Source organism: Vicugna pacos, chromosome 9, assembly GCF_048564905.1.
Source record: "Vicugna pacos chromosome 9, VicPac4, whole genome shotgun sequence".
Lineage (NCBI taxonomy): Eukaryota > Metazoa > Chordata > Mammalia > Artiodactyla > Camelidae > Vicugna > Vicugna pacos.
Genome location: NC_132995.1, coordinates 32,262,898 through 32,288,771, shown reverse-complemented (window position 1 = coordinate 32,288,771; position 25,874 = coordinate 32,262,898). Strand labels below are relative to the sequence as shown.

At 43.7% G+C, this 25,874-nt stretch overlaps 2 protein-coding genes across 2 annotated transcripts in view; one reads left to right on the top strand and one right to left on the bottom strand.

The window, feature by feature from the left end:
- Positions 1 to 21,910, top strand: part of AMFR (autocrine motility factor receptor) — a 37,811-nt gene extending 15,901 nt beyond the window's left edge. The window contains exons 5-14 of the mRNA XM_072967399.1: positions 1,110 to 1,150; positions 1,316 to 1,448; positions 2,873 to 3,006; positions 3,875 to 3,985; positions 7,422 to 7,612; positions 9,347 to 9,450; positions 14,812 to 14,946; positions 16,593 to 16,676; positions 19,312 to 19,496; positions 20,265 to 21,910. Coding sequence (XP_072823500.1) covers positions 1,110 to 1,150; positions 1,316 to 1,448; positions 2,873 to 3,006; positions 3,875 to 3,985; positions 7,422 to 7,612; positions 9,347 to 9,450; positions 14,812 to 14,946; positions 16,593 to 16,676; positions 19,312 to 19,496; positions 20,265 to 20,412 — 1,266 coding nt within the window. The 3' untranslated portion in view covers positions 20,413 to 21,910. The remainder of the gene's footprint in view (positions 1 to 1,109; positions 1,151 to 1,315; positions 1,449 to 2,872; positions 3,007 to 3,874; positions 3,986 to 7,421; positions 7,613 to 9,346; positions 9,451 to 14,811; positions 14,947 to 16,592; positions 16,677 to 19,311; positions 19,497 to 20,264) is intronic.
- Positions 21,911 to 24,275: 2,365 nt separating this feature from the next.
- GNAO1 (G protein subunit alpha o1) overlaps positions 24,276 to 25,874 on the bottom strand; it is a 150,388-nt gene continuing 148,789 nt past the window's right edge. The window contains exon 9 of the mRNA XM_072967400.1: positions 24,276 to 25,526. The gene's annotated coding sequence lies outside the window, so the exon portion shown is untranslated. The remainder of the gene's footprint in view (positions 25,527 to 25,874) is intronic.

Below are 25,874 nucleotides of genomic sequence, written 5' to 3'. Positions count from 1 at the left end.
TACTATTAGGCCAGACTTTGAAAAACATATATTTAAAAATAAAGACATTTAAATTAGGCCTGTTGGGTTAGTACATATTTTTATTTTAGCTCAGTAACGTTTTAAAAGGTAATTTATCGTGTTATAGATTCAATATTTTGAACTGTCATATTTTTACATTTATAGTGTTTCTCTTCTATTTAAATATTTTCCATTGTAAATGGGAGTTTCCTGATCTCAAACATAAAGAATATAACAGTTCTATTCTGCAAAATTAAGAGGAAATTTTTCTTAACATCAATTTCTATAATACAAAAATACCATGAGGGACTTATTTTTTATTTCTTTCATCATATTTTCTTCTGTGTGGAAAGTGTTATGTAGAGAACAGGTACTCATTTCTAGGATGGTAGTACCTAAGCTATACTTAGGTATGGGGTCACCAAATATTCAGGCACCCTCTTAGGATAGTCAGTTATGGTGACTTAATGCTGTATGAAATAGAAGTAATTTCAGGCTACTGGAGTGACTCTCAAGATTGTAGAAGGCATCCCTGGGAGATGGACAGGTATAATTGGTTGTCACCTATTAACAGGAAAAGGCTCAGTAAAAGTTGGGTTTTTAGGTCATGAAAATATTCTATGGAAATAAAATGGGTGGTAAACTTAACAATCTGCATTTTTTCCCTTTCAAGTTTTAATGAGATAGAATTGATGTATAGCACACTTTATACGTTTAAGGTGTACAGCATAATGACTTGACTTACATTTATTGTGAAATGATAACCACAGTAAGGATCATCTTGTATTGATACAAAAAGAAAAAGAAAAAAATGTTTTTTTCCCTGTAGTGAAAACCTTTAGGACCTACTCTCTTCACAACTTTCAAGTATACCGTATGCACTGTTAACTGTAGTCATCATGTTGTATCTTACATTCCTATTACTTAGTTATTTTATAACTGAAAGTTTGTACCTTTTGACTAACTTCCTTCAGTACTTCCCCCCAGCATTGAACAACCTGCTTTTTAATTGAACTGAGAAATGTTTGTCTTTTATCGTCTTGTAAAGTAAGTTTAGTCTGAGCAATCCTAAATTTTGTTAAAAAGATAAAATCTGTCTCTTTTTTCAGTCTCTTCTTGTAACAGTGAGGACTGCTCATGTGATTTTACGGTGAGTAGAAATTTGGGAGGGAGGTGACTGAAGTGTACTCATACAGGTGATTTCAAGATAAACCATTTATAAAATACGTAAAAATGTGACTGTATTATATCATGTTTGAGCCAAATTCAATTGTAACAGTAAATCATTAACATGATTCTTCTCTATTCACTGCAGATATGTAATTCACCTGTGGGACCTCAACCATGAAGGGACATGGGAAGGAAAGGGAACATATGTCTATTATACGGATTTTGTCATGGAGCTCACTCTCTTGTCCCTGGACCTCATGCACCATATTCACATGTTGGTAAGTTTCCCAGAAGGGGCTTTAACAGAGAGGTAACTTTTTCAGAATCAGGAACCCTATTTAGTATATTAATAAACAGAACATTTGTGGATCACTCATTTAAAGACTGTAATAATGATGCAGCTGTGCCCCCACCCTTTTTGCTGCTAGGTGTAAAGCAGTGTGGAACCACTTTGGCTGGTACCCGTCATCCTCCTCGACTTAGTTAACTCTACCAACCAAGTCAATAGATAATTCTTTTAGCATGAGATTAAGGGAATTCCTCTCATAGTTTCTATGGCTTCTAATATTTAGCAGTTACTTTGTAGGTAGTAATGGGAGTTCCCTCAGTGTTAGCTACTTCATGGATTCTTAAATTTCCCATCTTTGTAATGAAAAACAAAGTCTTTATACTTGATTCCTCCTACTTCATTGTTTACATTTTACTCTGGTGTGGAAGAAATCACTATGCTGAAAACCTGCTACACTGGTTAGCACTTCAGTGATCTAAGAATGGTGAGAATCAACATATTTGGTATATTTGGTGGACACTTTATTTAAATTGTAAGCCTACCAAAGTAGCATTTAAAAATTATTGAGTTAAACACAGCATGTTTCTAAGTCTACTTTTTAACAGTAACTTTGAAAACATAGTTTTAAAGGCTCCCTAAACAAATGTCCACAGATAACTGTTGACATTTGTTGTGTCTACTGCTGCTTTACAAATTCAAATTATACATTCATAAATTGAGATCATATATTGGGCATATAGTTCATAGTGTTTTTGTAGCTCGTGTATTATGTACATCTTTTGCTAGCAACAGTTCTTCTGTATCATTTTAATGCCTTTAAGATAAAAATTCCACCACATAGAGGTATGATGATTTAATTAACCAGCCCCCATAGTGGAGTATTTAGATTGTATTCAGTTGTTTTCTGCTTCACATCGTCACATAATTTTCTTTTGTCACGTACTAGTTTTTTTAAGTACTTTTATCCTTTTCTACTTAACAAAAATTATTTTCCCATGTAATTAGCCTTCAAAATGTTATATGTAAAATATTAATATGTAATTATATTTTATAGTAAATATAATTAATGACTATACAATACTGCATTAGTTTACAACCTAACCATCCCCCTACTGTGCATTCTTCCGTTTCCTGATTTTCTTTTTTATAATTGCATGGATGGACATCATTTTGCATAAAGCTTTAAAATTTCTCATTAGTTCCTCTGGAGGATTGCTGGTGATGGAATGACTAGGCCAAAGAGCATGTACATTGTTGGTTTAATGAGATAAATGTATGCACTTGCTTCCTAAAAGATTGTTCCAGTTCACCTTCACTAACAATTAAAAGCCTCTGTTGCATACCTCACCCTCAGTGCTAGTAATTTCACAATCATTTTTATTGTGTGTTTTATTTTCTTTCCCTCTTGTTAAGTTATTTGGCAACATCTGGTTATCCATGGCCAGCTTAGTCATCTTTATGCAGCTGCGTTACCTGTTTCATGAGGTGCAGCGTCGAATCCGCCGGCACAAGAACTATTTACGAGTGGTTGGAAACATGGAAGCCAGGTAAGCGGGCACAAGTGGACGTCGCTGACGTTGGCTCATTTTAGATGTTTAATAATAACAGATCCCAGATTATATGAGCACCTGCTTTTGTAAACTCTCAATGGAATGGTGAAGAGCATAGGCTGTGGAGTCAGGTTACCTGGGTATGGATCCCCACCTACTTGCCATGTGGTTTTGGGCAATTTACTTACCTCCCTATGCCCCAGTTGGTTATATCTAGGAATGATAGCAGAACCTTCTTCCTTGAACTGTTGGGAGGATTCAAAGGGATAATAAACGAAATATACTTAGAATAGTACTGCGTACCTAGTACGCGCTCAGTAAATAATTAGGTTCTTTTATTAGGTCATTGTTTTTATCACCATTATTATTAAAGGAAGTTTTCTTGGGCTTCTGCCCTTTTAATTTATTCCTTACACATGCATATTTACACACACACACACAAACTCTCTCACGCACACACACACACTCACACACACACGTGCACACACCCTTAACCTCACTGGAGGAATCATTCACATACCACCCTGAGGCTAACCTGATGCTAAACCAAACCTGAAAGTGTTAGATTAACAGGTATCTTTTTTGTGTCTGGCTCTCTGGGGGCCTTAATGCCTTTGATTTACCCAGAAATATTCTGTCAGGTCATCGCTAACAGGAGCCATTGTTAAGACAAAGTTAGTTTCTGTGTATGGGTTTCTTACTTGCTCTTTGATGGGCTATGAAGAGAACGCATGGTGGAGATTTTTTACTGAACACAGTTCCTCCGTAACTGCGCTGTTAGGAAGGTGAAGTCTATGAAGTGATGGTCACTGTTTGTGTGTGTAATTGACAGAGATCCCTGCCGGATGCATTTTGTTTTTTACAGGTTTGCGGTTGCAACTCCAGAGGAGCTGGCTGTCAATAACGATGACTGTGCCATCTGCTGGGATTCCATGCAGGCTGCAAGGAAGCTGCCCTGTGGTCATCTTTTCCACAAGTAGGAGCTTTGTGAAGGGCCCCATGAAACTGGTGTTCTGTCCAGGGCATGTGGGTGCTTTTTGTGCCTGGGCTTAAGACCAACCCTGGTTGAGGAGTGGGGACCTTCCTTCAGACTGGATATGGTGCTGTTACTGAGTGGGAGAGTAGAATGGGGAGCTTTGGGGTGTCTTCCTTATTCCTCAGCCTCTTCCTTGCACTGCAGGACTGTTCCCCGCTCACAGTGGCCGTCTTAATTTCTGGAAATGTTAACTATCTTCATATTCCTTCTTCATTTAAGCTCTGAGGTATAGCAAATTATGCCTGTAAGACTTGAAAGAAAAGGATAAGGGAATCCTTGCTTTCAAACAGCTTATTCCCTAATTGGGATGAGAGAATATATATTTTTGCATTTTGCATATGCCCAATAGCAACATAAAAACACACACCAGGGAAATGTGTTGAGGTGGAGATTAGACCAGAAACGCTGAGCAGTCCAGAAGAACTGTGACTGTGGTACCAAGGATTATAAAAAGGGATCTTTTGAAAACCGTCAAGACTGTATTAGATAGATATGTGTGTGATATAGGCTAATACTGTTGCAGTCCTTACTGCCTTACATTAGTCATTTTTACAGGGATCTAAATCATTCTGTTTTTAGACTGGATATTTTTGGTGTTGATGGACCTTGAGTTATCTTTTGGCCTTTTGCATCTCTGGTCAGTTTTGCATATTGAGAAAGTTATAATCTTTGCGTCTTTAATCTTCCTTTATTTTATATTTCCAGATAATTTTTCTTCTCCTTTTTTAATATTAGAAGGGCTTTGGAGCTAGAGTATTAGTAACTTGACAAATTTATTGACTTATTTTTTTAATGTGCTGGGTGCTGTGTTGGGTTCTGGGGAATAAAATAAAAATGACAGATACGGTCTTTGCTTTCATGAAGTTTACGGCCTAATGGCATTTAACATGGATTAACCAGCCTGTTTATGAATGTGGAAGTATAAATTGAGATTAGTGCTTTAAAGAAAAGGAACATGGTTCTTGAGAACTTGTAACAAAGGAATCTGACTCACATCTGGAGAAGTAACTCTTGACAATGAGTAGGAGTTAAGTCAGCAAAAGAAGGGATTGGGCGGAAGAGTGCTTTTAAGACAGAGGGAATGTTTCTGTAGCAGAAGGGAATAAAAGAGAAACTGTGTGACTGGAACTCAGAATGTCGGGGGGAAGTGGTTTTTCCTGAGGCAGGGGAAGGGAGGAGCTGGAGCCTGCAGGGGCTTTGAGGGCTATTGATGGTTTTAAAGTAGGGGTTCGGGATCAAATACGGGTTTCAGGGAGACTAGTTAGTAAAGGCTGCAGTGGTTCAGGTGTGCCTTGGAAGTGGACTGTGGTGGGGGAAGTGGAGCTGGAGAGGAGTGGGCATGTTGAGAAGGAGTAGGAAGCATGTGGTGATAACTGGCCATGGGAAAGTGAGGAACATAAAGTGTCAGTGATTCTCCTAGTTTTGCAGCTGTGTAACTGGATGGATAGCAGTGCTGGTTGTTGAGGTTGGAAGACCAGACATACATTTCTCAAAAAACTTTCAGTTAGTTACTAAGGAGCTTGGAGAGAGTTTGGAAGAATAACTCGGGTATATTTTAGCAGGGAGAGAGGGTATATAGGTCAGTGGTAGTGCATGCCTAGCATGCATTTAAGTCCTGGGTTCAATCCCAGTACCTCCATTTAAAAATGATAATAAATAAATAAATAGATAAATAAACCTAATTATTCCGCCAACAAAACAAAACAAAAACAAATGGGAAAAAGAGTGTATTTTAGCTCAGAAGAAATTTTTTCAAGCATATGATTAGATTAATTTTAGGATTTAATTTTTTTGATTGAGACAGAATTCAGACAACATACAGTTAGCCATCTGAAAGCGTACAGTTCAGTGGCATTTAGTTTATTCACAGTGTTGTGCAGCCACCACTTCTCTCTAGTTTCAAAACTTTTTTATCACTCCAGAATAACACTTCATTAAAGAAAATCACTTGCCATTCCTCCCTCCCCATATTGCCTGGCAACCACTAATCTGCTTTCTGTCTCTCTGGATTTGCCTGTTCTGGACAGTTCATATGAAAGGGATCATACAATATGTGACTTGTTGTGATTGGCTTCTTTACTAAGTATAAAGCTTTTAAAGTCATCCAACTTGTATCATGTGTCAGTATTTCATTCCTTTTTATGGCTGAGTTTAAATATTTTTTATAATAATTAAACAATGTGTTTATCCATTCATCCATTGATGGACATTTAGGCTATTTATACTTTGTAGCTATTGGAAATAATACTGCTATCAACATTTGTGAACAGGTATGTTTTTACTGAGTACCTGTTTTTAATTCTTTTGGGTATATACTTAGGAGTGGAATTTGCTGAGTCACAGGGTAATTCTGTGTTTAACTTCTTAAAGAACCACCAAGATTTCCACAGCAGCTGCACCTGCACCATTTTACATCCCATAAGCAATATATGAAGGTTCCAGTTCCTTCATATCCTCAACAATACTTATTTTCTATTTTTCTTATAGCCATTCTAGTTGGTGGAAAGTGGATTCTCATTATGGTGTTTTTTTTTTAATGATAATTCTCAAATGTAACTTTTTACTGTGGTAAAAAATATATTTATATGTATAACATGAAATTTACCATTTAACCGTTTTCAAGTGTGCAGTACAGTGACATTAAGTACATTCACATTGCTGTGCAACCATCACCACCGTACATCTCCAGAACTTTTTTAGCTTCCTAAACTGAAATTCTGTACCCATTAAACAATAACTCCCCATTCCCCACTCCTCCCCAGCCCTTGGCAACTACCGTTCTATTTTCTGCCTCTGTGACTTTGACTACTGTCACATAATAGCACATCACAGAGTGTTTGTCCTTTTATGTCTGGCTTATTTCATTTAGCATAATGGCTTCAAGATTCATCCATGTTGGAGCATGTGTCAGTTTCATCCCTTTCTAAAGCTGAAAAATACTCTGTTGTGTGTATATATCACATTTTGCTTATCCATTCATTTGTCAACGGACATTTGGGTAGTTTCTACCTTCTGTGAGTATTGCTGCTGTGAACATGGATGTAGAAATGTCTTTTCAAGACCCTGCTTTCAATTCTTTTGCATGTATACCCAGAGATGGAATTCCTGGATCAAATGACAGTATGGTGGTTTGTCAAAAAATTAAACATAGTGATTACACCATTTTTACATTCCTACCAACAATGCACAGGGCTTCCAGTTTCTCCACATCCTCATCAATACTTGCCATTTTAAGTTTTTTAGATAATAACCATCCCAGTGGGTGTGGTTTTGATGTGCATTTCTTTAATGACCAATAATACTGATATATTCAGGGTACTTCTGGTGAACTCTCACAAAATATGCTAAGAATATCTTATTTTGGACTTTTTGGTAGCTCCTGTCTTCGTTCCTGGCTAGAACAAGACACTTCCTGCCCAACGTGCAGGATGTCTCTTAATATTGCTGACAGTAATCGTGTCAGGGAAGACCATCAAGGAGAGAACTTGGATGAGAATTTGGTTCCTGTAGCTGCAGCCGAAGGCAGACCTCGCTTAAACCAACACAATCACTTCTTCCACTTTGACGGTTAGTTGGTCTCAATTCTAAAACCATGCCCAAGGGGTTTTCTTCCCTTAGTAAGTTGCCCTGTGTGGGTGAGTTTAATACTATATTTCAGTTTTAATTGAAAATGTTCACTAAGTGTAGATAGCACTGAGGGGTTATTTTGTGCCAGGCGTTTTGCTAGAGTCTGTGTGAACTTGGAGGAGGGGAGGAGGGGAGGTGGAAGTAGTTAAAACTGAATCAAGTGTACCTGTAAGGAGCACTCTTAATCAGTTTAATGGAAGTTAACCATTGCTAATAATTTATTGCATTGGTCTAATACTTAAGCATATAATGGTCATTGCGTAGCCTTTCTGGTGAGTACCAGAAGCAGATTCTGAACTGGAACCCGTTGTCCATAAAATATGAATATTCCACCTTCCAGAATGTTGCTAGGGGTTGTAATAAAACCATACTTAAAACTCTAAGGCCATGGGCACCATATCAGGGGCTGGTTGATCATCCTTCTTTAATTCACATTACATCAGGCTGTTGTTGATTTTCATCAATTCTAATACCACTAAATTCTGTGAGTTCGTATTTCTTACTATAAAATAGGTATCCCTGGGCTATTTAGTAGGAGGAGTGCTCCTCAGGTCTCTGATTTGAGTTTCTCAGGGTGGAGCATGGTGGGAGTGGTGGCACATTAAAATCTCTGATAGAAAGGATGGGAGGAGTGGAGTCAGCTGTCTGAGAGGAGCGATGATGGCTTCTTGGCTGGCTGGGCCAGGAATGTTGGACAGGTGTAGATGGGCTGCTCTGTGGCTCTTAATTAAGGCCTCTACCATGTATAATTTCTGAAATAGTGTAGCAGATCTTGGACACTGGTCCTGGCTTTGTCATCATTATTTTATGAATTATTGCTGAAAACTTAGTCAAAATAGATAGTCAAATTTATTTCTCCCTAGTAAGTACATGAAATAAGTATCTCGCTTTTTATTGGGCACAATCTGTCAGGCAAGACCTTTGAGACAGCCATTGAACTTATTTTGTATTTTGAGCCTCAGTGCTTCTTTGTGAAAGAAAGGAAAATTCTCCTTAGATGTGTGGCTTGATGCCGAGACCTGGTGGTGGTGGTACATCTTAGGAGCCCCTTTCCTTAGAGAAATGGCAGAAGCAGCAGAATCTCCGTACTGTTAGTCCACCTGCCTGTGTTGTAGAACTCTTTGAAAAGAATTTTAAAGCAGAAAACTAAGGTCTTTAAAGCAGATTGTTAAGTAGAAAATTCTTCGTGAAAATATGCCTCCAAATGAGTAGTAGTGTGAAGGAGAGGAGCAAAACCTTCTCTGTGTAGCAGCTTTAGAACCTTGAAAACTTTCCTTATAGTGTAGGCTGTGAGAGTGGGTTGAGTTAGTGTGGATCCAGAGCCCCTGGAAAGCAGGAAAGTCCAGTAGTGAAGTGTTCCGGAGCCTGACCGGCTTCAAGTCCTGGCCACCATAATTAAATGGCGTGATCTTTGGCAAATTACATAACTTCTTAGTGCCTTGAGGACCGATAAGAGTACTGGGGTCAAATCTCTGAGAAGAGTAAAATGGGAATAATAATAGATGGTTTTATTGGGGATTAATTGAGCTAATATACCTGGAACACTTGGTCAAAAGGCTTGGTATAAAGTAGCCCCAGTGGATACCAGCTGCTATCACAGAGTGGCCGACTGTGGAGCAGATGACACAAGGAAAGGGGTCTCTAAAACTTGCGCTGGATTCTCGTTTGTTTTAGGGTCCCGGATTGCGAGTTGGCTGCCGAGTTTTTCAGTCGAAGTGATGCATACCACCAACATTCTAGGCATTACGCAAGCGAGCAACTCCCAGCTTAATGCAATGGTAAGGACCACTTGAGGCTTTTAGAAGACGGTTAATAATCAGGAGGGAAGTAAGAGACGGGAAGCGTGTGCAGTGTCTATGGGCAGAACTGCAGGATTTTCAGGGACATCTTATTTATTCACTGGGACCACTTAAATTTCTGTGTTTTAAAATTTGAAGCTGATTTGGAAACCAGGTTTTATTTTACTTGTGTCGGAGATAATCTAACCTTTTCTCAGCTACTAGGTTCACCCTCTTGTAACCTGGGCCAGTCTTAGAACTCCCTTTCTTTTTCACCAAAAATATTTGAGGAGTTACTGGCTGGAGTGAATGATGTGATTTTTATTAAAAATTGTAGTAATCTACTGAATGTGTTATTTTGATCCCATCTCCTCCCTCCCCAAAATAAATAGTATGCATTCACACACACACACACACACACACACACACACACACACACACACACATGCATACACATACATTCTCTGTGGGAGTGTGTGTATGTGTGTGTGTGTATATATATATATATATATACTTTGAGATATTGAGGCATGCTGTTGGTTCAAGGATATTGTCCAAATATTTTAAGATTCTCTGTATTTTTCTAAAGCTTTGTCATATGGTGTGTAGTTTTATTTTACAGTGTTGAAGAATCAGGGTTCACCATTGCTGAAATGTAGTGTTCATTTTGCTAGTAAATGCAGGAGTCTTAAAATGCAAACTGTCTTAGTCCTACCTGGATAGGGCCTCTGGCTGTCCTGGGTAAGCCTGGCCAGCACTTCAGAAAGTCATCGGTTCATTTGTTTATTCATTCATTTATCTTAATGTATTTATTCAACAGATTTGCACTGAATGCCTTTCCCGATGCAGGCACTGTGCAGTGTCAGCAAGGTGGACATGAGCCCTGCTCTCAAGAACTGTGAATTCTACTTGAGGGGACTGATTATAAACACAAACAAACAAGATCGTTGCAGATGGAGATGGGGGCTCTGAAGGCAGTAAGACAGGTGATGTGGAGGAGTGATGGGTAAAGGCTGTGCTAGAGGAGACATTCAGAGAAGTCTCAGGAAGTGCTGTTTAAGCTAAGACATGAAGGATGAGAAGGAGGCAGATCGGGGAAAAAGACAGTGGAAACAGTATATACAGAGGCCATGAGGTGAGGATGTTCTGGAAACAGAGGTGATTGCGGTTGGAACTAAGATTGTGACAAAAATTGAGATTGCAGAGCCAAGGCATGCAGGGATTTGTAGGCCACGATCCAGTTTAGATTCTGTAATGAAAGCATTGGAAGGCCATTCAGGACCTTTTTTTCTCCCCCAGGGGACTGACAGCACAGGTAGCAGAGAATGATTACTTCTGAGAGAATGACTTAGAGGGGCCAAAATGGAAGCAGTGAGACCAGCTAGGAGGCGGTTGCAGTAGTTCAGGGAAAAAAAAAATACGGTGGCTTGTACCAGGGCATTGACAATAAAGATGAAAAGAAGTGGCAGATTTAAGATGCTTTTCGAAGATGAACCAACAGGACTTGATTTGGATGCTTTGTTTTGGTGCTTGGATTTGGATGTAGGGTAATGAGGTGAGGGAAGGGTTGGTTTTCAGTTAAGCAGCTTAGCAAATTGTGGCATCATGTATTGAGATGGGCAGGACTAGGGGAGAAACAGGATGGAGGACAGGGACCCGGCCTGCTCAGCTTCCCGTTTGCTGGGAAAGTTGGGTGTCTGTGAGACATCCAAGTACAGATGTCATGTAGGCAGTTCTGAACCCCAGTAGAGAGATCAAGCTGGAGATCGACAATGGGAGTTCTAAGTTCTAGAGGACTGGATCTCTTTGAGTGAGAGTAAGTAGCTCCCAAAGAGAAGAAGGCTCAGGGCTGAGGTCAGGCGGAGAAGGAGGAGCCATGGCAGCGATTGAGAAGGAAGGAAACAGGGAGAAGGCGGCAAGTCAGGCACGTGGGAATTCTGAGACGCTGATGTCAGGGAAGTGCATGTTGGGTTTGGCAGAGTGGAGGTGGTTGATTAGCTGGAGAGGAACAGGCAGTTTCTGTGTCTTGAGGGATTGAATACTAGACGATTGGATTGGAGAATGAGTGGGAGCTGAAGACAAAGCCGCTATCTGGCAGTGTGTTGTAAAGGGAGCTGAGAGGTAGAGGGGGTGTCTTGATAGGAGCGTGCTGTCAGGGGAGTGTTTGTTAATATATTTTTAAGAGATTTTCAGACAGACCATTTATCCACAAATTTCAAAACCTGCCGAGGAGTATCCAGTGAAGTCACGCTCCCGTCCTTTCCTCCGGCCACCCAGACATCCTCCTCTCCCGCAATGAGTTTGATTAGTTTCTTCTGTGTTGTGTTCTTTCAGAATGTTCACGTGCACATACGAGCAAATGCTGAGTATGTATTCTTTTTCTTTTCCCCATGGGTGGTCTTCTTTTCTGTTTGTTTTCAAATTGTGATAAAATATGCGTACCATAAAATTGATGATCTGAACCATTTTTACGTACAGTTTGGGGCTATTGTGTACATTCATATGCTTGTGCAGCTGTTGCCACCATCCCATCTCCAGAACCCTTTTCATCCTGCAAAACTGAAACTCCATACCCAATAAACAGTAACTCCCTTTTGCTCCTCCCCAGCCCCTTGGCAACCACCATTCTACTTTTTTTCCTCTGTGGATTTGACTACTTTAAGTTCCTCATAGAGGCAGAATCATATAGTATTTATCTTTGTGTGACTGGCTTATTTTACTAAGCTTTATATTCTCAAGGTTTGACTACGTTGTAGCATGTGTCAGAATTTCCTTCCTTTTTAAGGTCTGTCCATGGTATGGATAGACCACAGTTTGCTTATCTGTTCATCTTTGGTACACACTTGGATTGCTTCCATGTTTTAGCGATTGTGAATAATGGGACTGTGAACATGGGTGTACAGACATCTGCTGGAGACCCTGCTTTCAGTTCTTTTGAGTACCCAAGGGTCTTTTTTAAAAGATTCTAAAGTATGTTTGGTATGCAAATAGGAGTAATCACTAGAGGGGGAGAGATTGATGGTATAGAACAAACAGGAAAGTTAACTGAAGGCAAAGGCTTTGAGGCAGAGGGTGGGACTGGGAGCAGAAGAGAGGCATTCACCTTTGTCAGGAGGAGGAATAGACATGGCTACTGGTATGTTGTTTTGAGATACGCTTTAAAAAGAAGGCATGGCTCAATAACCGAGGTAGAAGCAACCTGAATGTCCATGAGAGATGAAGAGATTGTGAAAATGGTCTATCCACACAGTGGAATATTATTTAGGCTTTAAAAATGAAGAAAATCCTCTCATATTTTACACCATTGATAAACTTTGAGGCTATTGTGCTAAGTGAAATAAGCCAGTCACAAAAAAGACAAATACTGCATGATTCCACTTACCTGAGGTTTCTAAATTACTCAGACTCTTAGAAAGTAGAATGGTGGTTGCAAGGGGCTGGGGGTGGAGCTGGGAGGGGGAATGGGGAGTTGCTGTTCAATGGGTGTCGAGTTTCAGTTTTGCGAGATGAACTGTTTCTGGAGATCTGTTGCACAGCATTGTGCATATAGTTAACAGTACTTTACACTTAAAATGGTTAAGATGGGAAATTTTACGTTATATGATTCTGAACATAAAAAAAACAACCTAGTTTCCTGCTGGCTTCTGCTTTCTTAGAGAAGAACTCAGCCAGATCACTAGCAGAGAGTGACGACATGAGGGCAGGTCTAGGAGTGCGGTAGCTTCCCGCGGCCACTGACTGGCTCAGGACAGGCTCTGTGTGGGAACTTCAGGGTCAGGCAGCTGTGGAAGCCTTTTAGATGGATCACCTCACCTGCCTGCCCCCTTAAAAAATCAGAATTCATGGGCATGTAACCCTCCCAGGAGTAAGAATTACCTTCTTGGAGTTGGTGTGTTTAAAATTCTTAGCAGGTCCTGGTGCTCTCCAGTTTCACGATGGATTGGAATAGCTATTTATAGCAGAACTCATTTACTGGCACTGTACATTTTTTTATAAAGATCTGATATTTAACTTGCTGGATTTTCTGGAAGAAAAGCTTCACTGAGTAAAATGAATCTTGGATTTTTTTTTTAATTTGGGAAATGAGAGAGGAGCGTTTTCAGAAGAGAGAAGAATGTTATCTGATTATGGAGGTCATTTTGGACTGTTACCCAGTTAGCTTGATTTGACCTGGGTTTTAAAAAATGATCAACTTAAATTCATAGAAACAGTGAGGGGATCTCAGGCTCATGGATTGGCGGGTCCTTGTGCCATACATGCCTGTTTTGTCCTCCCCGCCCAGCGACGACTCCGGGCAAAGCTTTGTGCAGGTTTCACCCTGATCTTTCGTTTTCCGACCCTGACATTGAGACACATCCCCTCTTTCTACAGTTACAACGACAGGCCCCTTAGGAACCGCTATCCCGACAGTAGACCCTAACTAAAGCAGTGATATTTTTCCTCCTCTTTTTTCCTTTTGCTCATTGGGACTTTCCACAAGTAAAACCTTATACGTAAGCATCTTTAAAATAAATACAGATGTATGAAAAAAAAATCTGAAGCTGCTCTGATTAAAGTCCAGGCGGGTGGTGGTGTGCCAAGATCTGTGCCTGCTCCCCACTGTGCACCCCAGAGCCCTGATGGCCTCGGAGGCGTTTCTAGAGTATAGTTTGAAACTACAGCTCCATAGCAATATTAGGAATTCACGTTCTTTATCATCTTTTTTTTTCAAGTTGAGGTTAAAATTTATATACAATAAATTTACTTTTTTGGTATCCATTTCTATGAGTTTTGTCAAACTCTCAGTCATGTAACCACTACCATAATCAAGATTTAGAGCAGTTCTGTTCCCCCTCCCCCCATTTTATTATTCCCCATAGTAATCACTTTCTTTCCCACCTGTCCCTATAATTTCTTTATTCCAGAATGTCATATAAATGGAATCGTATAGTACATAGCCTTTTGAGTAGAGCTGCTTTCTCTTAATATAATGCATTTGAACTTTATCCATGTAGTTTGTATCCAAAGTTTGCTCCTTTTAGGAATTGTATCTTTAAGAAGAACACATTTGTATACCTGAGTTTTACTGAGCTTTCAAATGAACACGTTTTAAAACTAGAATGTTCTAGTTTAGCCTTTCTCAAGATCCAGCTGGATTTCTGTGCCTTTTTTTAAAAGTTGAAGTTATCCCCCTGTTTTCTGTTTGGCATCCTGGAAAAATACTAGAAGGACTGCAGTTTGACAGTGATCTGCAGCATAAAGGTGGCCCCTTACTTGTGTTTTCAAGGAAGGTCACCAAGTTCAGTACCTGCCAAACACCATGACTTTTGTGAGTAACTGGATAGTGAATGTTTCTATGGCCTTTGTTTTGTGTTCCTACAGGCTCATCAGATTCAAGAAATGTTTCCCCAGGTTCCATACCACCTAGTGCTGCAGGACCTCCAGTTGACACGCTCAGTTGAAATCACAACAGACAACATTTTAGAAGGACGGATTCAAGTACCATTTCCCACACAGGTAAACTAAGGTTTCAAACGTGACAAATCGATTCTGTCTTCATAAAAATTTAATCTTCTAGATTCACTTTTTAGTTAACAGCTGAGTATCATTTATGATTTGCTGAAGGGTTTCTGTGAATTCCCTAACTTTCCAAATTATGACAGAGAACAGACCTATTCAAGAGGCTTGGTAAGTTAAGGACAAGTGTATTTGGCTAATTTTTTTGTAGCTGTACACCCCTAACCAGCCTGCCCTTACCAGTCCAGGAAGTCATAGCATCATTTACTTTAGGACAAGAATGGGTAGTCTTTTTCTATAAAGAGCAGATTGAAATATTTTAGGCTCTGCGAGCCATGCATTGTCTATTGTAACTTCTCAATTCTGCATTGTAGCAGTAAAGCGGCCATGGACAACATGTAGATGAATGTGCATGACTGTGTTCCAGTAAAACTTTATTGACAAAAACAGTTGGAGAGGTACTTGGTCCACAGGCTGTGGTTTGCCAACCCCAGCCATAGGAGATGTTGCCATCTGTCCCTGGTTGGCTTTGCATATTGGTATGGCTTTCCATTGGGTATAATTCCTGTCTCTGTGAGGCTTTTATTTTTGACCTTTTTTTAAGAAGGTCGTATTTCCTGATCCGTCATATAACCTCTTTGATGGGTACAAGAACTATTAACATTTTAAAAGCAAGCTTTCTGGCAAGACCAAGGAATAAATTTATAATCAGGGAATCATATACCAAGAAATGACTCAACTTTAGTATGCAAAAGCATGGAAATCTGCTAGTAACATTTTAAAACTTGAGAATCTTTAAAGAGGGAATGAGCCTGGACTTAGGAGTCAAGGGGTCTGAGGTATTGGAGGTGGCTCAGCAGTCCTTAGCTGTTTGACCTGGCTGTTGGGTTTGGATTTCCCCAGGAGCAGACCCTGAAATAAGAATTTGAATGCCAGTAGTTAATTTGGGAAGTGTTCCAGGAAACACAGGGAGCAGGTGGGGCTGTGAGACAGACAAAGGGTTTGTTATCCAGCAGACTACCATTGTGGGCAACTGGAGCTTGATCCCATTGGTGGCCCCTGGGTCCCAGCATAGAACACATTGTCCTTCCTGAGGAGAGAGGAACCGGGGTGTTTATACACCAGCTCCCATAAGTGGTTGGTTGAGGGTCGCCTCCAGGTAGGGCAGTTACCTCACGCAGCCAGAGTGAGTCTTTACGCAATGAGATACAGAAACTGGCCAGTTAGCACGCAGGGGCAGACCTGCAGGGATATGGGCCGGGTGCCGAGGTGTCTGTAGTGTGGGCCACGATCTCAGCCCGGCTAAAAGTGAGAAAAACAGCAGTGCCTTTTTCATAGGGTGTTGAGATGAATGAGATGATCGTGTCAAGGTGTTCTGTCGGTGTTATCTGCTGTTGTTTTGCTCTTGTGGCGCAGTTACTATTATTGAAGGGAAAATTAATTGTGGAGCCTGTTGATAACTCTCAAACTAATGCCTCAGGCTCTCTTGTCTTTCATCTGAGTAGCAGTCTCATTTCTTTGTTGCTGTGGGGTTTGTTGAACTCAGACCGTGTTGCGGTCATAGCTCCCCAACCCTCCAGGTTCTCCCTTACCTGTTCTTTGAGTTGGGAGCGGCTCTACTGTCTGTGGTGCTGTTTCTCTTTCAGCGGTCAGATAGCATTAGACCTGCACTGAACAGTCCTGTGGAAAGGCCAAACGGTGACCAGGAGGAGGGAGAAGCTTCTGCTCAGGTAAGGCCTGTACCCCAGAGAGAGAGCGTGTGGGACTGGGGCAGAGTGGGGGACCTGGCGACGGCCTTCAGTCCTGTCTTGAACGTCTGCGCGGCTGAGGGCGAGAGTGGAAAGGAGGCCCGGTGCCACACCTGTCTCAGTGTTTACAAGTCAGCTGTGCCCAGGGCATGGCCTGCACTTCCACTGGGGCCTGCAGTCCACTCCCTGGGGGCTGTCCTCAGGACCTAGAGGCGAAAGGAGTCGTGCTCTCCTGGGCTGGCCCTGCTGCCGTGAACTTGAGTAGTAGCACCAGGAAGGGCAGAGTGAGGCTGGGCCTAGGACTCAGGGTGACTGGACTCATCCAAACCCAGTGGGCACTGCACATGGCTCCCCTCCCCAGAGCCGACGCCATCAAGCTCTTCTCCCTCGGACCTCACTTGGCCAACTCAGCATTTCTAGGTACTTTCATGAATTTCACAAAAAAGAAACCCCCAGGGATAGGGGAAAGTGAGGTTATCTTGGGAACTAGATCTGCCTAGATACCCGCTTTGGGGGACCTGAGATGGCTGTTCGCAACCAAAGCTGCTCCTCTGTCTGGTTTCTAGGGCAGAGGTACCCATTTCCCCCATGCTTTTAGCCCCACACCCTAGGGGTTCCGGTTCACGTCCCTTCTCTGTATTTCCCATTTACTTAATCACCATACTTCCCAAAACTTTCCTAAGAGACTAGGAAGAAAACCCCAAACAACTCTGTCTTTGTGTTTGCTTGTTTGTGGGACATGTGGGGTTTCCCACACACGGGGCTGGGGTCTGAGGCTGGCGCCGCCTTCTCGGCCAGTGTCGGTCAGGGCTTTCTTTGAAGCAGCTGCTTTCTTTGATAAATGACATGGAGGCTGCTTTCACCTTGTGTATCTTTCTCTGTGAATAGGAAACAGTAAAAACTCCAAAGACTTTTTCAAATCTGTTGCTGAGTTAAAATATTCATACCCAAATCCATAATCGGATTGCACAGCATTTCTGAAGAAGGGGCTCATGTTTGCACTTCTTGGCTTAGCTCAGATTTGGGTGCTGGACTGCCTTGGGGGCATTGTGGGTACAGCATGTTCGATCTGTCTTGATTCCCCAACTCTATTTTTAGAGTCAGCATGAAGGTTTCTGAATTTTTTAACATAGTGGAAGGAAAGTACTTGTTTCACAAGGAAGCTTGCTATATAACATTTTCGGTCATTCTCAGGAAATAAAAAGTTCTTGGATATCAATCTGCTAATAAACACCTCAGTTTAGTCCAATCATCAGATCAGTTCTGTTTGTCACTTAAGTCAGAGTTCCCCCGCCCCTGCCCGAGCTCAGGCCTGCATCGATCAGGCTTGGAGACTGGCAGGGGCCCCAGGGTGGGCTTCCATTCCCTTCCTCTGTCTCCTCCTTCACTCACTAGCTCTTCTTTCTAACCTTCTCTAGGGTCTGGCTAAGGGGAGAGGGTTAGGATGGACCATGTGACCCCAGCGTGTGTGTGTGTACATGTGTGTGCCCATCTGTGTATTACAATTGTTACCATAGAGATCTGCCTGCCCTGTCTAGTGCCAGAAACCTTGACCTATACTTCCTCTGAACTTGGACTGGTTGTTTATGACCACCCCTACCTTCCTGGGGGTCCCATCACCCACCAAGTGATCTTCTTGGGCAATGTCTGTTTCAGCAACCTCAGGCTGGTCCCTCCTGCAGGACCCACATCTCCTTCCCAGCACACATGCAGCAGCGCCCTATAGACAGTGGAAGTTGAACTTGCTCCCCACCAAAGTCTTTTTTCAATCTGTTACAAGCCAGTGTCTCTTAGATTTCTCAAGTGTGTATTAGTCCTCATGTCCCCCAAACTCTAGGTAATATGATTCAGGCCACATGGTTCTCTTGAGGTCTTATCACTCGCTTGGCTGAGAGCAAGGAGATGTAGTGAGGGTGTGTGAGGGAAAAGCGTGCACTCCAGGAACTCTTAAAGATAGGCCTCTCAGCCTCTTCCTCCTCAACTCTGCGTCACTTAGAGGTGCGCTGGGCTGACCCCGGCCAGCCTGGGTCTGGGTCTGGTAGCACGAGCAGCACAGACGGCCGGGCACCTGCCTAAGCCTTGGGGTCCCCGGGTGTTGCCTTGGCCTTCCTGGCTGCAGCCAAAACAGAGAGTCCCGTTACAATACCCTGTTACATGAGGAGCCACGTGATCTTTTATCGGTCTTAAAAAAAATAATTAGAATTTACCCTTTGTGTCTGGTTGACTGTTTTCAGAGTCAAGTGAAGGTATAAAATTTGTACCATAAATGCGATGACTTGTTTGAATTTGAAAGCAATTAGAATTGAACAGACAATTCCCAGAATGCAAATTAGCAGTTAACTTTATTATTTTCCGAGAGTACAGTTTTAAGGTGCTGATGTTTTTCATTAACGTTGACCATGCAGTGTTGTCAGGTCCTGTCCTTAGTGGTACACATGCAGCAGCCTGCCCTCCAGGAGCCCACATCGCCCCTGCACATGTGCTCGCGGTTCCCCGCCTGCAGTCTGCCTCCGTTTGGGTGCAGAAGAGCGTTATTTGGGGCTCTCTGGTCAGGTGGGGACTCTGCTTGGGAGGGCAGCCTGTACTCACGGCGGCCCCTTGCTTTCTCCATGTCCAGACTGAGCGCGTTCCACTGGACCTCAGTCCTCGGCTGGAGGAGGCGTTGGACTTCAGCGAGCTGGAAGCTGAGCCCAGTGAAGGGGAGGACTTTGAGGCCCGGGGGAGCCGCTTCTCCAAGTCTGCTGACGAGAGACAGCGCATGCTAGTGCAGCGGAAGGACGACCTCCTGCAGCAAGCTCGGAGGTGAGCTGATTCTCCAGCCCTCACTGGTGTGAATCTCGGGTCAGATTCCAGGCGCCTGGAGGCCTTTGTCATAGACGCCAGCATTGGAAAACCTATCACGTCACCTAAAAATTCACATTTTAAACCTCTGTTGAAAAACCAGAGGGTCTGGTAACATTGGGCCCAACTGGTAACCTCCTCGGCCATGCTTACGTGGACAGCACTTAACGTGCCGGCGTCTTCTAGGCCCATTATATTAGTTACTCTCATTCTCTTGACAGCTCTGGGACAGACTTGAAGCTGAAGAAACTGAGGCCTAGAGAGGTTAACTCTGGCCCAGTGTCCAGCTCCCAAGTCCTCCGTCTTGGCACCTCTGTGCGCAGCCGGCCCGGAGTGCAGACCGTCTGTGTGCGCCCCCAAGCCCGGGCGGTGCAGCCGGGGCGGGGAGCGCTCTGTGGCTACACAGGAAGGGGCTTGTTAAACTCTTGGGGACAGGGCTAGTGTTCTGTTCCTGTGGGTGGGTTTGGTGCCCAGCGCAGACCTTGTGAGTGTGGGGAGGGGGCAGCCGGAGGACAGGGTGGAGCTGAGCAGCTGCTTGCCAGGCCCTCCCTGGTGCAGGGAACTTGTGCTCCTTTCTTCAGAGAGAGGTGTCTTGTTCTCCGGGTGGTGCAGAGTGACAGCTTCCTGACAGTCAGGGAAATGGGAAAATTACAGAAACATATTGAATGTTTCTGAATGTACGTGTTCCAGAGCTTCCCTCATCCCTCACGCAAATCCTGTTTTTTGTAGGCGTTTCTTGAACAGAAGTTCTGAAGATGACTCAGCCTCAGAGAGCGGTCTCCCCTCTGAAGGCACGACCTCTGACCCCGTGACCCTGCGTCGAAGGATGCTGGCTGCTGCCGCGGAAAGGAGACTTCAGAAGCAGCAGACCTCCTAGCGCTTCCTCGCCTCCCCGCTGCCTCGTCTGGAGCCACGCTCCCACCGGGAGGCTTGTCCTCAGTTTGCCTGCTGTTTGAAGAAGTGGGCTTGACTGCATTGCCGCTGTATAAAGCATGTGGTCTTAATAGTGTTTGGACAGCTGACAAATTTAATCCTTTTTTGTAATACTTTCTATGTGACATTTCTCTTCCCTTTAGAAACCTTGCACTTGTTAACTCTAGGCATGATCTCTTCTGCATTGACCGGACTTTGAGGGGGCGGGGGAAGATCAAGAGGAAGTGGAGACCCTGAAGCAGGCAGCTTCAGTGACTGCCTTATGCAGAAGTCACAGCAAACGCTGGTGTCTTTAGCTCCAGATTTGGCAAGAAGTGTGTGTGTGATGGAGGGTGGGAGTGGGGGTGGCAGGAGGAGCAGGGGGCAGGATCCGTAAAGAGCAGTGTGAGCCTGACTCCACTCCGCTGGATGATCTTGCTGTCTGACTACTGTTCTTAGTGAGGAGGCATTCAAAGTGTCACAGAGGCCAAACCTATGGGCCCCTGGGCCCCTGGGTCAGCAGGACATCTTGGAAAAACAATGCTTGGTTTGATACATGGAGCAGAGGAGGGGAAAGCCCAGGGACGTAGTGGGAGGGGGTCACCCGTCATGTCTCAGTACATTCGGGACTGACTTTCTGAGCCCCCGATCCAAAGCTGGCTTTATTTCCGTTAACGCTGGTGCTCCCGCATCTCACGAGTACACCCTGTGTGTCTGTCCTCTCCTTGCACCCCCCACCCCCAACCCCCGACGTGGGGAAGGTCAGTACTGAAAGGGTTAAGCAGCAAGCTTTGATTCATGGTTTTAATTCCTTGGTCAAGTAAATTAGGCAATGCCAAAGGCTGTGGGTTTGGTCCTTGGAGAAAATGCGAGCCTTACAAGATAGGAGAGTAAATTTTGGGGGGCTTTACTGAAGAAATAAAAGATATCTTTTGTATCTTTCTTCCCCGGAGCCCTTCATTTTCATGACTTTGTTCCTGTTGGTTTAATTAAACATAGAAAGGTAAGATGTTGAGTCCGCCTGCTTTGGAGCAGACCCAGGTCTGAACTTTTTCAAATCCTCAACACATTTAACTTGAAGGATTTGAAACATGCAATCATAATAGGTTACACAGTTCAGTTTTATGTCCTTTCGGATTAAGTTTTTTTTAATGTTTGAAGCATAGTTTTATGGTAGACCTTTTGGGAAGAATCCAGTGTTATCTAAAATTATTGTCAAAGTTAAATGTATTTTACATAACTGAAAGTTTTTAGAATGTTGAGAAGTAATTGCAAATAGAGTGATGAGTAAATGTTTAGGCTGAGATAATTTATTTCAAATAAATGTTTCAAAAGCCTTATCTTGAAATGCTGTTAGTAAATTTCTGTGATTTTTTTTCCTTTTAAAATTTGTTTTGTTTTGCTGAAAGCGTAGCTATTTGTTTTTATTGTAAAACAATAATAATAAAAGGCAAACTAGCCTAGTGTGTTGTGTGTGGCTGTGAGCAAAGGCAGTTTCTTTCAGAGGTGTGGAAGTTAGATACTGTTTTAACTCTGTGTGTCCTATTTTGGTTGGAGGGTTCTATCCTTATACTTTGCATGTTGTACACATTTAAAGATGATGCCAATACCATGTGCTCTTATGTTTCAGATGTGTGAAAAGAGAAAATGTTTTGGAGTCAATTTTAGAGGGTCCTGAGACATTGGAATATAGCAATATGACAGTGATCAAAGTGGATGCCTTTAAATGACCCAAGAAGAGAAGTCCTAAATTCACCCTTAGATTTTACACTTAGATAGTAAAGGATTCTGTCACTAACTATACTGTCTCTTGGCTTTTGTCACTTCGTGGGGGCCAGTCTAGACCAGTGTCCCGTTGCACTGGGTGGTCCCTATCCCGTGGTCTCTCAGCACAGCCAGCCACTGTGTTGGCTGTCTCTAGGAGGGGAGCCCAGAGTGGAGGCCAGGCTGCTGGTTCGGGTCTGTAAACTGAGGAGGCATGTTTGGGTGCTCTGTGAACAGTGATGGAGGCGCCCTTGCCCTCTCCAAGCTCCTTTGGAAGTAGTCTCTGTTACTCCCTCCATTTTCTTTTGGCTCTGTTGACATCTTGGGTTCTCAGTTTGGTTTTTTACACCCTAATTTTGAGGCTCTTACATACCGTAGAGATTGATGGTCCTTGCAGATACTTCACTTGTGTTGATAAAAATTCTGGGTGCCCTGGTGGCCACTTGGGTCTGGCTTCCCACTTGAGCTGTGTAGACAGTGTGCTCCTTTATCTTTAGCCAACAGGCATGCCCTCTCTGGGCATAACTTTCCCCACCACGGGGGAGAAGGCTGGGAGCTCAGCTGGAGCAGGGGCTGCACGTGAGAGGAACCATGGCCCCGCCACCCGGCTTGTCGAGAAAACCTGTGCCTGCCAGCCGGCCCTCAAGGCCCTCCGTCACCCGGAAGCCTCCATCTCTCACCTCATCGCCCTGCTCTTGTTAGAGGTGGTTCTGAACCTGACTACACATTCGAGTCACTTGTGGAGCCTCGTGATGCATACACAGGCTCTGCGCCGACGCGTCTTGTTCTATTGAATTGGTCTTTCTTTCCCAACAAAATGCTTCCTGATTCCACTTTAAGGAAGATAAGACAGAGAAACTTCTGTTGTTTTTATCTACAAAATTCATGTGGAAGCTGGGACAGGGCCCTGTGATAAAATGGCTTATTTTTAGAGTAAGGTAAGCCACATGTAGAAGTCCTGGCATCAGCCTTTGGCTTGCGTTCCCCCAGACCAGTGTTATGAAGTCAAGTTGTGGCCAGGAGTGCAGCCTGCACATCAGCAGAGATGGTTGTGAGCCTCCCTCTGCAGGTAAGTTGGGGTGAGGGGAGCTGGTGGGAAAAGTACTGGGAGAGGGGTGGGCCAGGTTGGCTAACCAGGAGGAGGTCCAAGGGGTGCCCGGATCCGCTCTGACAGGAGGGAACTAGCCTCTTGTTATTTCATGGTTTCTGCAGCAGCATCAACTCATATCTTCCACCCTCGCTAGATTCAAAAGGCCACTGAATTGCCAAGGAGAGGCCTTTGTGGCTGCCGATGTGTGGGGAGGAGTCCAAGAAACTGCCCTCAGCGAGCCCCTCCCATCTCCTAGGTGGCACGATGTAGCACTTAACTGCTTGGCTAATGAGAGATCCATGGGCATGATGCAAGGATTTTGGTGAGCTGTGTTCCCTCTAAGTCCCAGTCTCAACTGATTTGCAATTTACAGCAAAAATCTGGCAACCCAGTGGAGCGATAGTGAGACCCACTGCCTGAATTGAGAACTGACTCCATATGCCAGGCCGTGCTGATCTCAGTTGCTCCGTGTATATCTGGCCTGCAGGGGACTTCCTGGCCTCCAGGTGCAACGGGGGAGGCTTTTACAGATGTACCAAGTGAGCGCACGTGACCCCCTTGGGTGCAGAGGGCCAGGGCAATTTGGCCTCATTCTTGGGAACCTCCCATTCTTCTGTGGTGGAGCAGATTTGGGATCACCTACTCTTCCCGTATTTCCCCCCTTTCCAATCCTCAGTTCCACCCTACACTCAAAAACAAACCAAACCAGCTGAGAGTGGGAGATGCCGAGCTGGGGAGAGGAGGGGATTTGCAGGCAGGAATGGCCTGTACCCCTCCCGCCCTGCTCGCAGGTGGCTGCGCTCAGCAGGTTCCCCTTGATGGCAGCACTGAGGGGGGCCGTGGGGAAGGCCGGGGGAGGGGGTTCCTTGTCTGGCACCTGCAGCCCTACCCACCAGCTTCCCAGTGTCTGCAGCCCAGTCAAATCCCTCCTTCCCTTTCCTGTCACAGTGAAGCCCGAGGGTGAGACTCAGGAATACAGACAAACATTCTCTTTATTGAGCTACACATGAATTTTCCATTAGTCAGAGAAGTAGACTGGCAGTGTGTAAGATATCACAGAAACCTCACCGATTGGGAATAGAAAGGCTTAGAAAGACCCGTGGGCTTTTTTTTTTTTTTCCTTTTTCCCAAGTTTTTTTTTTTCTTTTTTCTGCATTTTAAACATTTTGTGTTTTGTCTTTTTGCCTCTTTATCTGAAATGGCTGTGACTGGTCTTCTTCAGCAAATAAGTCTTAAAAGTGAAACCGTGAAGAGGTTTGGGGTTCGGATACTAGTCAAAGTAGAAATGACATTGGACTGATCATGATAACTGTGGCTTTCATGTAAACACTACATTCCATCTTTTAAAATTTTTTTTGTGTTTTTTTCCATCTTGTGGTATTTAAATTTTTTTGTTTGTTTTTATCTGCAGCACAAACATCCCCACATGAGAAAGAGAGAACACAGGTCACTGAAACAAAGGAAAAGGCGAGGGGCGCGCACACAAAGGGAGCATCCTTCTGAGAGACAGAGAAGCGGAAATGGCAGCGGGGAAAACCACAACCCGGGTCCCAAAGACTATGAAAGCTGGTCCGGTATGTAATACATAGTGCTTATCAGGACTGAAATGATAACAAAAACTAAAACCACTAAAAAAAAAAGTGATAAAGGGTCTCTGTAGAAAGGAGTTGAGGGAAAATTGTTTTCTAGAGGGCTCTGTTTATACATATGTTCCGTATTCTTTTGGGGCAGCTACTGGCCAGTGAGAGCTGTGCTTTTTCTATACAAACCTGGAGTGAACGTGCGGTCGGAGTGGCTCGGGGCTGGGCAGGGGGTGTGATCTGGAAAGTGTGGCCTGAGTGGCCTCCCGGGAACCAGCGCCCTGGGTGCACAGGCGGCACCTCTGCAGGTGGGATGGGGAGGGCGTGGGTGCAGGTGAGTATGTTTCTTTATTCAAAAAAAAAAAAAAAAAGAAAGAGATGGATGAGATGGTGTTTTCCTTTTTCCTCTTTTTTTTTTAAGCTACAAAGCACATGAGAATTGATCTTTTTTTCCTTTTGAATTCTAAATGTAAAGACTCAACTAAAACCGGATTCTACAGCATTCTACAGAAATACACAGCCGTCAGTCACTCTGGGTTGTAGGTTAGACAGGGGCTTGATACAGAAAGGCTGTGTGTCTTACAAAGGCCAAAAGGTCATGCTACCAGGAGATCAACGTCAACAGCAAAGAGTCCATGAAGCAGTCTGTAGAGAGAGAGATAAGGGGGTCCAGTCTGACCATTTTCCTTGATTTAAAAAACCAACCAACCAACCAAAAAACCCTCTAACATGTTTAATAGTGTTGGGGTAGGGCCAGACGGGGCAGCATCACAGTGGGGATCAGGAACCCAGGGGAAGCCCAGCCTGGGCCCCCTGGGAGGCCTCAACCCCAGGGACCCTGACCCTGACCCTGACCCGGCCAGGTCTGCAGCTTGACCCTCCCCTCGGCCACTCCTGCCCCTTCTCCATATCGCTCCCCTTCCGTCTCCTGCCCTCCTGGAGCAGGGCTGGCTTCCACTCTGCAGGTGACCTTGAGCCATGCTTTGCACGGCC